Raw genomic sequence first — 16,252 nt, forward strand, 5'->3', positions numbered from 1 at the left:
AGGGAGGTATAATATAGGCAAGTCCTGGGGATATGTTTAATAAACAGAGGATACATTGCTCTAGTGGCTGGAATGCGTACATTGTTTACTTTTGGACTGTTTTTAAATCGGAATTGTTGAATTTTGTGTAAATTACTGACTTCTGTGTACTTCATAGGGGAAGATCTGATAGTTGAATGAGCTGTTTGTGCTGAATCTTTAGAATGGAAAGCATACTGGCAAATTGGTAAGAATTTGTTGAATACTGCAGTGGAATTGGTTTAAAAATGGAACTCAAAGTGCATGAAATTTTCCTTGCTTAAATGCTCAGACTGAAATTTGCACCTACATAATTCTCTAAGTTTTCCATCAAATTTTTCTTGGTATCTTCAGGAAGAAATTCTCTACCATTTTAGAAGAATTTTTAAATTGTGAATGTCATCATTTCATTTTGGGGATGTTAACAGTGAAAGGGTTGAATACTATTTTCTCTTAAATTGAAGTTGTTGCTGCTTGTTTTTTCCTTGTCGGTTCTATAGGATCTTTGTCTAGGAATCACATCCTTTCATGATGGTGATTGTTTCCTGTTTTCATATAATTTAATGAAGGCATGTTTACTATTATCTCGTGTATGGACCTGGTGAAATTTTGGGGTACATATTGGGATTTTCTTTTATTTCCATTTTATATATCTGAGAAAACCATTTTGAAGTTTCCAAGTGTAGTATAAGTGCTTCTCAACCACAATTATCAGGTTTTCTGATAAAAATACTTTTATCTATAATTACTCGGATGATTATGAAATTTATCATCCAGTCTAAAGGAGTTGGTGTGCATACATTCATAAGCCATTTATCTGGATGTGGTTTCTTTACTCAGTGACCACACACAGGTACCAAGTGTTTATGTAGATACTTAGAAGAGATGTCTACTGTTCACTTCTGATAGGTTTCTCTACATTGTTTCTTAAAACTATATTCTCATTTTCCATTCCAGGTATATAAAATTAGGAAGATGTTAATGGTATTGATACCATGGTAAATGAAGGAACCCCTGTTGGAAATGTGTTTAGTGTGTACAGCACTTTACTCAAATATTTGTTTCATAATATACTGTTCATTGGTTTAGTGTTATTCATTTAACTAATTACCAAAATGCTGTACTTAATATCATTGTGATTTTTAGTATTGGCTTTCTCCAGTAATGTTATCTAGTTATCTTTCTCCAATAATGTTATCTAGTTTCTTAACAGAAACTTGAAGAGAAGCAGTTGGCACTGGTAGATTGTGAGAAACGCCTCTTGAATTATGATGATCTTGAGAAGCGGCTAGTCAAACAGAACGAGGAGGCTGCTAAAAGTATTTCCACTCTCCAGGAGGCTCTGGAAAGTACCAAAAATACACTGTCCAGGTAATATCTGATTAACTTTGTTCCCAGTATGAGTGTGGGAGAGCACAGTAAGATACACAAGGGGAAGATGGTTGATAAGTGTCTTGGAGAAGTGCTTCATTGGTATCTTTCTTCCTCTTTCAGAGAATTTAAAAAAAAAATATGTTCATTAAAAATTAGATGGGAAACTGCATTATATATAGTTTGACATTGCTATTGGTAATAGTAAAGTTCTCAATTTTTTAGAAATTTTTCCTTAAGAATGAGGATAGATACCACTGCTATCCTTGTTTTCCTGCAGTTCTTCTAACACCGTGTGATTGTTCAGCTTGTTACTGTCTTGGACTGTACAGAGTTTTGCAACTCTCATGGCTAATGATTTGAAGGTTAAATGAGTGTCTTGATTGAAAAGAACATAAAGGCACAATACTGTGACTGGAACAATACATAAATAACCCGCAGAGAGCAGCTTATGACGACATTTTGGTCCTACTTGGACCGTTCACAGAGCCGCATTAACACAAGGGTTAGGGAGCCAGTATGTATATAGGTGAGGGGACAGGGACAGGACCAAGAGAGGAAGAAATAGTAGTAGTGGAAGAGGTAAAGTAGGTAGTGGTGGCAGTAATACTAGTACTACTATTACTTCCACTACCTGCCTTACCTCTTCCACTACTTTTTCTTCCTCTTGGTCCTGTCTCTGTCCGTCTTGCCTATATACTGGCCCCCTCACTCTTGTATTAACGTGACTTTGTTAATGGTCCAAGTAGAACCAAAGTGTCATCATTAGCTGCTCTCTCCTATGTGCAGGTTGTTATTGTATCATATCTACTTACTGTAACTGGTAAATACAAAAGACAGATGAATGAACTTTCTTTGCAGAACAATAGGCTATTAATATACATTTTTAATTGAATTAATTTTTTCACACCAACTGTCTACCACCTAGGTGATAGAAGATACTATCTACAGAATGGGTGTATGGTGTACTTTAAACTAACACTTTGGTGGCAAAATCTAATGTATTTAAAAGCATGCCTGTGATTGTTTTTGGTGCTTATAAAATGAAGGAGGGGTGTTAATGTTGCAGTTAAAAACTGTAGTGTAAAGCACCCTTCTGGCAAGACAGTGATGGAGTGAATGATGGTGAAAGTTTTTCTTTTTCGGGCCACCCTGCCTTGGTGGGAATCGGCCAGTGTGTTAATAATAAAAAAAAAATAAAATGTAGATAATTTGGGCAGGTTTTATATAAAATTTATAATGTGGTAATGTTTTATGAAGTGATGTGTATATCTGAAGCTTGCTTAAATCCTCCTCTGTTTTTTTTTTCTTGTGCAGACTGGAGATAACATACAGTGAGGAAAAGACAGCAGAAGTGTCCCGTATGACACAGTCTCTGGAAGCTGTTATTCAAGATCTTAGAAACACAAATGCATCATTGCTAGAAGAGCTAAACTCCTGGAAGGACAAGTTCCTACATCTAGAAAATATGATTGAGCCTTTCAGAGTAAGTTTGATAGTTTAATATTCTTATTTTGATAATTTTGAGAGTACTGATAGTTTCATATTATCATTAAGTATTTAGGGTTATTAAAACTATAAGCTCAACTAGTGCTATGTATAGCCCAGAGCTTTCCATTATGTATGTAATGTACCAATTTTATAACTTATCTGCTTTCTCTAAACACAGATGTTACTGTACAGTAGAGAGTTTTCTTTATTATAGGTCTGCCATCACAAATCCGGCAATCAGTTATTCGGTTCCTTCAGTTATTCGGCACTAATTTTGGCTAGCATAATTTCAAATTTCTAGGGTCGCCACACCAACCTGCTGGTACTGTTTGGTGGCGCTACTTGCTGCATAAGTCATTCCAATTTCTTTTTCTCCATTGTTTTAACCTGCTTACTTTTAGCCCTAGCCATGGTTCCAATGAATAAAAGAAATGCTTCTCATTATGTAAAGCACCTACACAGTACATAATCCATTAAAGATAAGGTGGCTTTGAAGCCACTGTTGGTTGCCATGAACTCAATCTCATGAAGCAGAATATGCTTTATTATTACGCTAATATCAACACTACAGCTTAGTTGCCTATCACAATTGATCTAATATGACATAATAAACAATATAAATAACATAAAACATGTTAAATACTCCAGAATAAATAATATTTGGCATAACACCGAGCAGTTCAACGGAGGTATGAAGAGGATGTGGATACTGCACCATAAACCTAAAACAAAAAAGTTATTTTCTCTATATAGATTATCACACACAGCAGCATAAGCGTAGAGAACCTAGGATAACCCAAAAAAGTCAACGTGACTTATTTTTAGTACCTGGCTTGGGTTAGCCATATATGATTTTTGGTAAATATTCGATTCCCAGCCAGGGTAGAAACATTAGGCATGTTTCTTTACACCTGTTGTCTGTTTACTCATCAGTAAATGGGTACCTGGGTGTTAGCAGACTAGTGTGGGTGTTATCCTGGGACACTGACCTAATTTTCTTGAAATACTCTGTATAACAAGTGGCTTTCTATATAGTAGTATGTCACTGATGTCAGCTAGGCCTGTATACCTTGTACATGTACGTGTAGTAAATAAAGATATTATTATTATTGTTATTTTATTATATTATTATTATTTTCTCAGTTGTTTGTTGGGTTATCTTATTCAAACTTGGGCAATGTATGATGGAAGGATACTTCTTAACGTACACCAAAAATGAAAGAAATCAGACCATAAATAGCGGAGTTCACTTCTCAGCCATTAGCGGCCGCTTAGCGGTATATTTTTGTATGTTTTTATGGTTATATTCTCATTTTCTCGGTCTCATTTGATAGAATGAAATATATATTACAGAAATAGATATGATTTTGATTGCTTTCATGACGAAAAGTACCTTGAAATTGCGCTCACAGTAGCGAAAATGTTCTGTTCTTTAGTGAAGGTCAAGAGTAAACAAATGACGTCACCGTCCAATACCTGTCCGCCTGCCAGTCCAAATTCCAATACGTAGTCTGGGTTGACATTATTTATACAATTATTACAATAATGCAGTAGTCTGCATAGCAGTAAATCTTCTATTTTTTTTGTGTGAAAAAAAATTCCAAATGGTAAGCAAGAGTAATGTAAGAGGGGCCTGGAGCCATGACTAATGAACAGAGAAAATGTTGTTTTAATACCAGGAATGTCTGCATTGTTTATTCTGGACCCTATTTTGAAATTGGCATCTGTTGAAATTTGTGTGAAGTTGGCCAAACTGCCAATTTCTGACCACTTTATTGGGTAGTTGAAATAAGTGAATGGACGGTTTCTTGTACTCAGTTGACAGACTAGAAGTAAATAAGTTTATTCAGGTATACACAAATACAGTTGTAGATTATCATACATAGCAGTGTATGTATAGAGAACCTAGGATAACCCAGAAAAGTCAGACGAAGTGGCTTATTTCCAGTACCTGGCTTGGGCTTGCCATATATGATTTTTGATAAATATTTTTTTCTCTCGGTTGTTTGTTGGGCTATCTCATTGAAACTTGGGCAATGTATGATGGAAAGATGCTTCTTAACGTACAACAAAAATAAAAAAGACGGATGATAAATAAGGGAGTTCACTTCTCAGCCATTAGCCGCCTCTTTGCAGTATATTTTCATATGATTTTTATGGCTGTATTCTTATTTTTTTGGACTTTTGATAGAATGGAAGATATATTACAGAAATAGACATGATTTTGATTGCTGTCATTACGAAAAGTACCTTGAAATTGAGCTCAAAGTATCAGAAATGTTTGATTTTTGCGTCTGTCAAATTGGTTAATTTTAAACAAACCATACCACGGGCGGGATTTGAAGCCGCGGTCAGAGGCTCAAAGCTCGCGACGGTCTGGAGTTTTGAGACTCTGACTGCATGTTCAAATCCTGCCCGTGGTATGGTTTGGTTAATTTTATTAAGTGTTTTCTAACCTAACTACTCTGTAATCGGGCACACTGCAGGTCCCAATGATGCCGGATTTGTGATGGAAGACCTGTAACTGATGGTGGAAAAACAAATGTGACATGTGGTATAATGCAGTTGATGAGGCTTTTCCACTCAGTCTTGGTTAATTATGTGGAGAAAGAGAGGTGTCATTACTGTTTTGTATCGAAAAAATTAGGATAAGTGAAGAGAGCAGTATACAGTCAAATTTTTTGCTAACAGATATCTCCACTTTTTTTTTTTTTTTTTTTTTTAGACAAAATGATGCTGAATGCTTCCATGTCATGCCTTTTCTTAGTGTTTAGATTTTAATGTATTTGACCATCTATACATATCTTTTTTTTCTCAAGTTCATTTTGGTTTTTACTTAGCTTGACTTTGGTTACTGGTTGACTGTGAAAGTGCAAACACCACACCTCTAGCTGCCTTTCTAGGAGGGCACAGACAATGCTGCCTTTAACCCACTTAATTACAACATGCCCCACTTTCAGAATGTAGCCACTGTACTCTCTTCTCCACTTCTTGTTTTTTTATATCTTCCCCACTATTTTCATTGTCTGCTGTTTATTACACCTAACCTCTGCTGGCTTCCAAAAGTCAGTAGGATTATATAATTACCTTATTTGTGTGTAACTTGAGCAATATGTAGGGGACATGGTGGAAGATGACCTTTGGGTCTGTTTTAATTTGGTTGAGTGTAATGATTTATCTTGTATACATTGTTTGAGAACTTTCAAAAGCAAGTCAAAAAACAGATGGGCGTCTTGTAGTCTAATAACTCGGGTATCTTCTGCCTCTCCACATAGTTGGGCAACCTAGAAATTGGCTTTCTATATAGCCTCAAGGCCATTGTCATCTGTGGTGTTGAATGTTCTGTTGAAATTACAGATTAAACGAGGCCAAGTCTAAGCAAGAGTTGTTGACTTTGTATTTTGTTCAGAAGTCTGAGAAAAGATGGAGGGTAGGAAGCTGGTAATTAGTAGTTTATACCCTTAAACTGAAGCTTGTACTTTATGTAGTTGTGTAGCTTTGTGGTCAAGCATATGTGCTAAGTCCCCATAGTGCTGTAATTCACAGTTCAGTTCTTGGAGAAGAATCTTTAATGATGACGTAAGGGTCTAGGACAAATTGTGTGTTGCATGTGAATAAGATTGCAAATGTTGACTAACACCAACAGATATACAAGAAACACTTGAAATAACAAGTCATCACTGCTGACAAATGGTAGAGGAATGGCTATTCTTAATATCAGTTTTCTGTTATTTCCATTCATCTGTTTGCTCTAAGGATTAATTTCCCCTGGTCTCAGACCAGGCCTTATGGATTGGAAAGAAAATCTTTCAGGATTAAGAAATGAAGATAATTACAAATTTGTTGTCTTGAGTGTTCATGAGAGAAAAGGTCAGCAGTCCTGCAGAAGATTTAACAGGTTTCCATTCTGCTCGTATGACGAATAGTAGTACCACCTTCTTGAATGTAAATGGTCCAAGTCGGTTTGAAAAGTTGTCGTAAGCTCCTCTCTTCTTTGTGTGGGTTATTTGTGTATTGTTCCAGTCACTGTACCGTGCCTTTTTTTTTTTTTTTTTTCCGTTGTTTTATTATCTGAGAAATAAGGTAAATCTTCCACTTAAGAACTTTTTTTTTTAAATAGACACTTCCAGATACAGTGTTGACTTGTACTTTTATTGCTCTGACATTCTTGACTGACTTGCCACACAGTTGGTTAACTGATGATAGTGGGTGTTGTGTGATGGGGAAGGATAGGAGAAGGGTGTTTGTAAGTGTGTTGTAGTATGGAAGCTTCATTGTATGCAGTGCTGATTTACCTTTTGGTTCCAACAGTCCAAAGTTTTTAAAAATTTCCTTTAAAACAAGGTTAGTTAAATTTCATAGTAGTTAATTCGACTTCATCAGTGCTAAGTGTCTATCAGGTTGCAACAGCTCCAGTAATAATGTCTCGTCTAACCCATCAGTTGTGTTTTTTAGAAGGAAACATAATGTTGCTTACCCCACCATTAAATTGATTTCCAGTTACACTGGATCACTTTCACATGTAGAGGAGTTTGAGTTGTTCAATACTAGGAGTAGGGACCTGTTATCTGGAAGGAATGATACTCTTTTTCACATAGTGCTTTCCTGACTAAAATGTGGGGATATTTCCAATCTTATTCAATTTGCTGATACAGCTGAAGACACGGAATGTCATGGATTACAGAATGTTAAAAATAAGATTTTGAATGGTTCTACCTGCTTTGTGGGTTATGGTTTCTGGAATATGACAGTGAAGTGGCCACAGGCAGTGACAAGTTGATAATGGTAGTGTAAATTTGATTTTGTTAAACATTTGTTTAAAGCACTTCTTAAACTAGTGGTTCTAGTTCTTTGTAAAGAAAACAAAACACATGCTTTAGTGTGAGTGATGCAGGTATTTGTTAGTATGACCATAAGGCAGAGCTTGTTTCAGTAGTGGCAAGTTCCAGGTGATGGGTTGCCCCATGTTCTGTACAAAGTAGTTACCTGGTTCAGTATGAATTTGTGTATAGTCAATCTCCCGGGTCGCCATATGGAGAAGCTCCGGGTCAGAACCTTACCTGGTAAACCTACATGAATGTGTGTAGTCAAGACAGTCTTAAGATCAAGGAACAAATGTATCCAAGTAGCCTACTGGTAGCTTTCTTCAGGCAAATCACCTAAGACATTAACAGCAGCTAGATATATGGTTGGTTAATATTTGTAAAGTTTATAATTACTCTACATCATACCCCCTTACCTCTAATTTTCCTCTTAGTTTCATGTTGCTATTTATATGCACTTAGTAAAGCAAATCTTTCCTACACCTAGTTAGTACTGAACCTGTAAAGGTCAGTCTCTCGTGTGAGTGGTACACTGCCATATGGAATTCATTACAGTACTGTTATTCAAATTGTGTCTTCATTTGTTAGTTTTAAATTCTACAGGTAGCCACCTCTTGGAAATCTTTCACTACACTAGATTCAAGACCTCAAACTACTGATAAGTTAACTCCATTATTACTTGCAGTATTAACATGAGTTAAGAAGTAAGCTGTTGCATGGCCAATAACATTTACTTATTGTTTAATAACAAATATTAAACTGTCATCAGGAACAACTGGATGCCTATGAAGTGGAAAAAGCAATGCTACTAGAGCGTAATTCTGCTGCCATTGATGAAGCTGAGAAACTGAGTAAGCAGTATGCCACTCTCCTGGGTCATCAGAATCACAAACAGAAGATCCAACATGTTCTGAAGCTCAAGACTGAGAACAGCCAGCTTAAAGAAGTAAGATTACATCCTGCATAAAAAATGCTATATTACATGAAATATTTAACTCTGGAACACCCACACTTACAAATTGAATACTTTTGAACCAAATAATTTCTTAATTCTGCACTACTGATGTGAATATTTAAATATTATTTTACATTTTTTATCGTATGTACCTCAATATTTTTGGTGTTAATTTTATACACGTCATGAGACATTTATTTGGTAGAGATTGGGCAGTAACTAGATTTAATAATTATGTTGCATGGCTGAGAGTTGAAGCAATGTTGCCATGTATAAGTGGTTATGTCCACACAGGCATGAACTTGTTCACACAACTTGCCCTGCCATGTAGACAGTACCCTCACCCATCAGGGCCTAGAAATACATTTGCCCTCTACTCCACTATTACCATGTGTTGCACTCATCATAACAGTTAGTTAAGGGGGAGAAATGTGTAAAGCATATTGAGTGTTGTGTAATGTGATGGGAGGGAGAGGCATCCATTTCTGGCAGAAACCAGTATATACATTGTCTTAATGTCATTTTTAAAAAATAAATTAGATGCAGAACATTATTCAGGAACACTTCTCAAATTGTAATGTGGGTGTCGATGGGAAAGTATAGTTCTGAACACTTTAAACTCAAAATTAAGGACCATGCCTTGTTCAGAAGTTGATTATTCTCATGCAGGTCTATATATATGGTATTATGGCGATTAAAATTTACTGAATACATTATGGCAAAATATAGGCATTACAAGGAAAGTAAAGATTCAACTATCAGTAATGGAATATCATTGGTTTTTCTCACTAAGATTATGAGTGGGTGTCACACGGGATTTAGTTGGAAGCTTCCTGCATCCTTATATATAGTTTGTAAAGGAAAGTTAGGAGTCTTGATCAATCTGAAAATACTACCGATTATCATCAAGGAGGTGTGTATTGTCAACTCTGAAACTGAATGGATGTACAAAAACTGGGACAAAATTTCGACAAAAAAAGTCGTTGAAAACCGAATCTTACGAAAACCAGGGCATACGAAAACTGAGGTTCCACTGTATAATGAATATTATGCAGAGAATTTAGAGTGGGGAGATTAGGTGTGGAATTACCAAAAATATAATTAGAGGGCTGAAGAGGCTGGAGGCAGTGGAGATGTCGTGTTTAAGGGCTAGCGGTAACAATGTAGATCTATGTTTGAACAGTTGAGGGGTTAACTGACAAACCATTGATCTACGTTTTACTGCTAGTGCTCTGAAAATTTAGATTTTTTTTTTTTAACGGGGCAGTTTTCATGGTAATAAGACAAAAAAAAAAAAAAAAAAAAAAAGGTGGTGAAGTTGACACTAGCTGCTCATGTGCCAATATATACCTTTACTTTTTTCTTTTAGTTGTAATTTTTTTTTTTTTCAACAAGTTGGCCGTCTCCCACCGAGGCAGGGTGACCCAAAAAAGAAAATCCCCAAAAAGAAAATACTTTCATCATTCAACACTTTCACCTCACTCACACATAATCACTGTTTTTGCAGAGGTGCCCAGAATGCAACAGTTTAGAAGTATATATGTATAAAAAATACACAATATATCCCTCCAAACTGCCAATATCTCAAACCCCTCCTTTAGAGTGCAGGCAACATTGTACTTCCCATTTCCAGGACTCGAGTCCGGTTATATAAAATAACCGGTTTACCTGAATCCCTTCACTAAATATTACCTTGCTCACACTCCAACAGCTCGTCAGGTCCCATTTACCATTTGTCTCCATTCACTCCTATCTAACACGCTTGCTGGAAGTCCAAACCCCTCGCCCACAACACCACCTTTACCCCCTCCCTCCAACCTTTTCGAGGACGACCCCTACCCCACCTTCCTTCCCCTACAGATTTATACGCTCTCCATGTCATTCTACTTTGATCCATTCTCTCTAAATGACCAAACCACCTCAACCCCTCTTCAGCCCTCTGACTAATACTTTTATTAACTCCACATCTCCTAATTTCCACACTCCAAATTTTCTGCCTAATATTTACACCACACATTGCCCTTAGACAGGACATCTCCACTGCCTCCAACCGCCTCCTCGCTGCTGCATTTACAACCCAAGCTTCACATCCATACAAGTGTGTTGGTACTACTGTACTTTCATACATTTCCTTCTTTGCCTCCATAGATAACATTTTTTGTCTCCACATATACCTCAATGCACCACTCACCTTTTTTTTTTATGTTCTGATTATTACAATTTTTAGCAGTTTGTGATTTTATAGTGAATCTTCGTTTTGACACTAATATTTGGTACTGAAATAATGTCACAAACACAGTGACCGGTGAACATGTTTGCCTGCCTTAGTCTCATAATAATGACTAGAAATATATAGAGAGTATTTATAGGTTCCAGCAATGTTGTTGGATGTGCTAGAGTATATAAAACTTCTTGAAGCACATTGTCAGACTAGTGTCACTCTACACTGCTGAAAGTACAGTCACTCAATATTGCTGGTCGTGCACTGCTCCCAGTGAATCTTGGCATTTTTTTATTTGTTCTCACTGTTCCACACCAAATATTTTTGTTTTTCTGAGAGCCGCTCTTGAACCATCAGATATTACACATTTTGAAGAATCATCACATCTGAACAAGTTGAAAAATAGAACTGTGGCCGAAATGTGTATAACTTGCCAGCCAGGCTTATGCCTCATGTCTGTAAGCACATTATAGAACTTAGTCTAGCATTTTTGGGGTTATGCTATGTAATTTATATTAAGTATGATAACTGTGCTTATGAGTATATGTGCCTAAATGAACTTGCTTAGTCCTTGATTCTGGTTCATGAGTGGCTCTCTGAGACAGAGGCAGACACAGAGCCAGCCAGCCAGCTTAATTAACATGCATTAACACATGTTGCGGAACATTCTCTCTACTTAGGACAGAGGTGATAGGACATTTTGGCAGGATTACACTACCAGTTGCATCAAAATTGAAATGCTGTGGCACAAATGTTGCACATGAGTTATCTAGGTTTTTTTTATGTATTCTAGACCACTTGTGACCATATCCCTCTGAGTCAATAAACTCTGGCCAACATCACTTTCCTTGAAAAAGCATTGTTAATGTGACATGGCATTAGTGAATCCCTGGAGTTTGCCACACAGTTTGCTATATCTGGCACTCGATTGAACTGGTGCTCCCACAAGGTACTAAGTGTCCCAGTTTTTTTTTTTTTTTTAATACTGCACACACTTGGAGTGTTTAAGACCCATTTTATGCTGCATAGGCCTATCAGGCCTCTGTTGCCAAATTTGAAGGCAAGAAAAATAGTGCATTGGTCGTCATGAGCGCTATTGGCAAAACGTAGTCTATCTACATTTGGACAGTTAAAGGGTTAACCCCCTTTCATATAATATTACGGCTTGCAGGCCAGTGTTGATTGTGTAATACTACACCAAAATTCTAGCAGCTTCTAATCTTGTGGGAGAAAGCTGGGAGGCCTACATATGAGAGAATGGGTCTGAGTGGTCAGTGTGTGCAGCATAAAAAGAATCCTGCAGCACACATTGCATGAGACAAAAAAAAAAAATTCAAACCATGTTTTTGGTTTAAAACAACAACTTTGCTGTGTATTTTCGTATAGTATTGATGGTTGTGTTCTCATTTTCTTGATCTCGTTTAATAGACTGTACCATATATTACAGAAAGATGATTTTGAATGGTTTACGGACTAAGAGTACCTAGAAATTAACCCTTTGACTGTTGCGGCCGTATATATATGTCTCACGAGGTACCATGTTTGAAGTATATACATATACTCATAAATTCTAGCGGCTTCAAATCAAGGAGGAGAAAGCTGGTAGGCCCACGTGTGAGAGAATGGGTCTGTGTGGTCAGTGTGCACCACAAAAAAAATCCTGGAGCACGCAGTGCATAATGAGAAAAAAAAACTCGGACCGTTTTTTTTTTTAATTAAAATGCCGACTTTGTGGTCTATTTTCGTATAGTATTTATGGTTGTATTCTCGTTTTCTTGGTCTCATTTGATAGAATGGAAAACATATTATGGAAAAAGAGATGATTTTGATTGATTTTACTATCAAAAGAACCTAGAAATGGAGCTCAAAGTAGGGGAAATGTTTGATTTTTGCCGATGTTCAAAAATAAACAAATGACAGCATTGTCCAATAAATGTCCAACTAGCCATTCTAATATGCAGTCATGAATGGGTTGATGTTATTTATACAATTATTACAATATTGCAGTAGTCTGCATAACAGTAAATCTTCTATTTTTTGTTTGAATAAAATTTCAAAATAAAAAGCAAGAGTAATATCAGAGGGGCCTGGAGACATGACTGATGAACAAAGAAAATGTTATTTTAGAGCCAGGAATGTCTGCATTGTTCATTCTGGTCCATATTTTGAAATTGTCATATTTTTTAATTTTCATCAAATTGGCCAAATTGCAAATTTCTGACCACGTTATTGGGTAGTTGAAATTGGTAAATGGGCAGTTTCTTGTACTCAATCGATAGATAAAACGGAATTCTAAAGAAATAGCTATGAGTTTAGTCGACTGGAACAATGGAATTAGGCGAAAATAGGGCTCAAAGTGGGCGAAATCGCCGATTTGTAAATATTGCCAAAGTCGCTAACTTCACAAGAGCGTAATTCTGTCAGTTTTCCATCAAATTTCTTTTTTCTTTTTTTTTGGTGTCATTACAATTGGGAAAAGATTCTCTATCATTTTGTATTTTTTTTTTATTTTTTCTTTTTTTTTTTTATTTTATTTTTTTTTTTTTTTTTTTTTTTTTTTTTTTTTTTTTTTTTTTTTTTTGAAATTTTGCGACACCAGGAGACACCTCAGGATTGGGGGTTGCGACAGTCAAGGGGTTAAAGTAGCGGAAATGTTCGATTTTTGCCTAAGTGTATTGGACACAAAATGTGTCCAATACACATCAACTGGTGGTTCAAATATGCTTTTACAAATGTGCTGATATTATATAATTTTTATAATGCAGTAATCTGCTTAACAGTAAATCTTTTATATTTTGTGTGAATAAAAATTAAATGGAAAGCAAGCACAATATTAGATGGGCCTGGAGATGTGACTAGCGAGCAGAGAAAAATGTTATTTTAGTGCTAGGAAGGTTTGCATTGTTAATTCTGGACCCTATTTTGAAATTGACCTTCCTTGAATTGTGTATGAAATTGGCCAAATTACCAAGTTCTGATAACTTTATTGGGAAGTTAAAATTGTACTTGATCAATAAAACAAGGAGTTCTAGTGAAATAGCTATGAGTGTGGTCAACTGGAACAATGAAATTGGCCAAGAATAGGGTTGAAAGTGGGTAAAATCGCCGATGCGTAAATATAGCCAAGACCACTAACTTCACGAGTGTGTAATTTCATAAGTTTTCCATCAAATTTCGTACTTTTGGTTTCATTACCTTAAGAAAAAGATTCTCCATCATTTCATAATATTTTTGTTTTTAAATTCTTTGACACTGAGAGCAAGTTTGTGAGCAGCGGTCACAACAGTAAGAGGGTTAACAACTAACAGATGCTATTTGACGTAAGTGAGATAAGATTTTACCCCACAAGTATAGTAATTAATTCACTTTTACAAGCTGTAGAGATAGTTCCCTTAATCTCTTGTAAAATTCATGATCTGAAGCACTGTATGTTAACACTACCACATAATTTTACCCCCCAAAAATTACTTTTCAGGAGGTGTACAAGCTACGGCAGGAAACTGAACGGCAGCGCAAGAATGTCAGAAGACTGGAGGAGAAGATAGCCAAACTGTGTGGATCAAGTCGTCTGAATGATACTACTAGATTTCTTAGTGATAAGGAAAATTCTTTTAATGTTACTGCTAATCCATCAATGTCATCAACTCCCCTTAAACCTAGTCATAAACCTCACAGATTTTAATGGATAGCAGATATATAGCAAATATTTTAATTGCTCAATTAATCAGGGTTTATGGATTCTGTCTACATTGTGGTTTGAAATATAGTGGAATGTTATATGTATTGTGATTGCAGAAATTGAGCATGTTGAAAGTCACCTCATTGCTTTATTATTTTCTTGGTACATTTTTTTTCATTAAATAAAAAAATATTTCCCATGAATGCTGCAGGGAGATGAAATTGTTTTTTTTATTTAGTAGTTAAAAGTCTTAAATTTATAAGTAATTATCAAAATGTTTCAATTGCTACACAGAAAAACATGTAGCTGACCACTTGGGTCAGTGAAAATAAACACACAGTAATGTTTGCATGAGTTGCCTGCCATCATGAATATTGATTGTGGAAAGAAAATGGCAGTAATCCTACCAGACTGCAAAATATGAGGTTTTAGTTTCTCTTACGTTGGATGGTTACCTACCTTTGGTCTGTGTGTCTGAAGTACTTAGCATTATGGCAAAGCATGAGAATCAAATACTCTTTATTACTGGTATTGTATAGCATTTTACACATAATTATATTACTTTTTCTTCCATTTGTAAATAGCATCATAACAAACATTGACACCCAGTTGGTATTTAGCATTCATATTTTCTACATCACTTAGTGTTGTCTTTTATTTCCTAAATATCTGTATTTTAAAAATTTCTGTATTTGTTTATTTTTATAGTAATAAAATATTTGACGATAAAAATTGTTTAGTAATGTCTGTAACATAATAAACAGTATGACTTCTTGTACTCCAGGAAATTTTGGTGCTGCAATTTATCTGTACATTGGGGGTGTTTGTGATGGACAACTAGAGGTTGATCTTTCCAAAGTTACCTAGAGAAGTGCAGTAGAGGTTCCTTGATGTGGTGAAGAGGCTCATCGTCTAAAGAATTGGAACATTTTGTCTGCTTTCTTGAACCAGGGACTAAATTCCTTTTCCACCCCATCTTTCTGACTTTCCTATCCATTCAACCTTTGAGATGTATCCCCTGAAAATTATAGCTCCTAGGTTGGAGAGGATCATTGTCTTATTCCATTGTGGTCTTCAGCGGTGGTAGTATTTGTCGAGTAATCTGTATCTTGGAATTTGTTGAGCTGCTCTCTGGAGTTCTGGTTGGCAGTTTTGGGTGTTCTTAAATGATGTGTGTATCTCTGGAGGTAGGTTACTGAAAGCAGTGAAGAGTTTTTACGAGGATAGTGAGGCTCAAGTTAGAGTATGTAGGAAAGAGGGAAATTATTTCCCAGTAAAAGTAGGCCTTAGACAAGGATGTGTGATGTCACCGTGGTTGTTTAATATATTTATAGATGGGGTTGTAAGAGAAGTAAATGCGAGGGCCTTGGCAAGAGGCGTGGAGTTAAAAGATAAAGAATCACGCATAAAGTGGGAGTTGTCACAGTTGTTCTTTGCTGATGACACTGTGCTCTTGGGAGATTCTGAAGAGAAGTTGCAGAGATTGGTGGATGAATTTGGTAGGGTGTGCAAAAGAAGAAAATTAAAAGTGAATACAGGAAAGAGTAAAGTTATGAGGGTAACAAAAAGATTAGGTGATGAAAGATTGGATATCAGATTGGAGGGAGAGAGTATGGAGGAGGTGAATGTATTCAGATATTTGGGAGTGGGCGTGCCAGCGGATGGGTCTATGAAAGATGAGGTGAATCATAGAA

General features: G+C 36.2%; 1 protein-coding gene across 1 annotated transcript; it reads left to right on the plus strand.

The window, feature by feature from the left end:
* The first annotated feature begins 1,230 nt into the window (after positions 1–1,230).
* Positions 1,231–15,283, plus strand: LOC138851065 (hyaluronan mediated motility receptor-like). Its single transcript, XM_070103790.1, has 4 exons — positions 1,231–1,389; positions 2,707–2,875; positions 8,473–8,649; positions 14,355–15,283. The coding sequence occupies exons 2-4, from the start codon at positions 2,753–2,755 to the stop codon at positions 14,559–14,561; spliced, it is 507 nt and encodes a 168-aa protein (XP_069959891.1). The 5' UTR covers positions 1,231–1,389; positions 2,707–2,752; the 3' UTR covers positions 14,562–15,283.
* Positions 15,284–16,252: the final 969 nt, after the last annotated feature.

The sequence above is a fragment of the Cherax quadricarinatus genome, chromosome 88, assembly GCF_038502225.1.
Source record: "Cherax quadricarinatus isolate ZL_2023a chromosome 88, ASM3850222v1, whole genome shotgun sequence".
Taxonomy (NCBI): domain Eukaryota; kingdom Metazoa; phylum Arthropoda; class Malacostraca; order Decapoda; family Parastacidae; genus Cherax; species Cherax quadricarinatus.

Coding starts and splice junctions, on each gene's coding strand:
- LOC138851065 (XM_070103790.1), top strand. CDS start 2,753: ATGACACAGTCTCTGGAAGCTGTTATTCAAGATCTTAGAAACACAAAT. Junction 2,876..8,472: donor ATATGATTGAGCCTTTCAGA/GTAAGTTTGATA, acceptor AACTGTCATCAG/GAACAACTGGATGCCTATGA. Junction 8,650..14,354: donor AGAACAGCCAGCTTAAAGAA/GTAAGATTACAT, acceptor ATTACTTTTCAG/GAGGTGTACAAGCTACGGCA.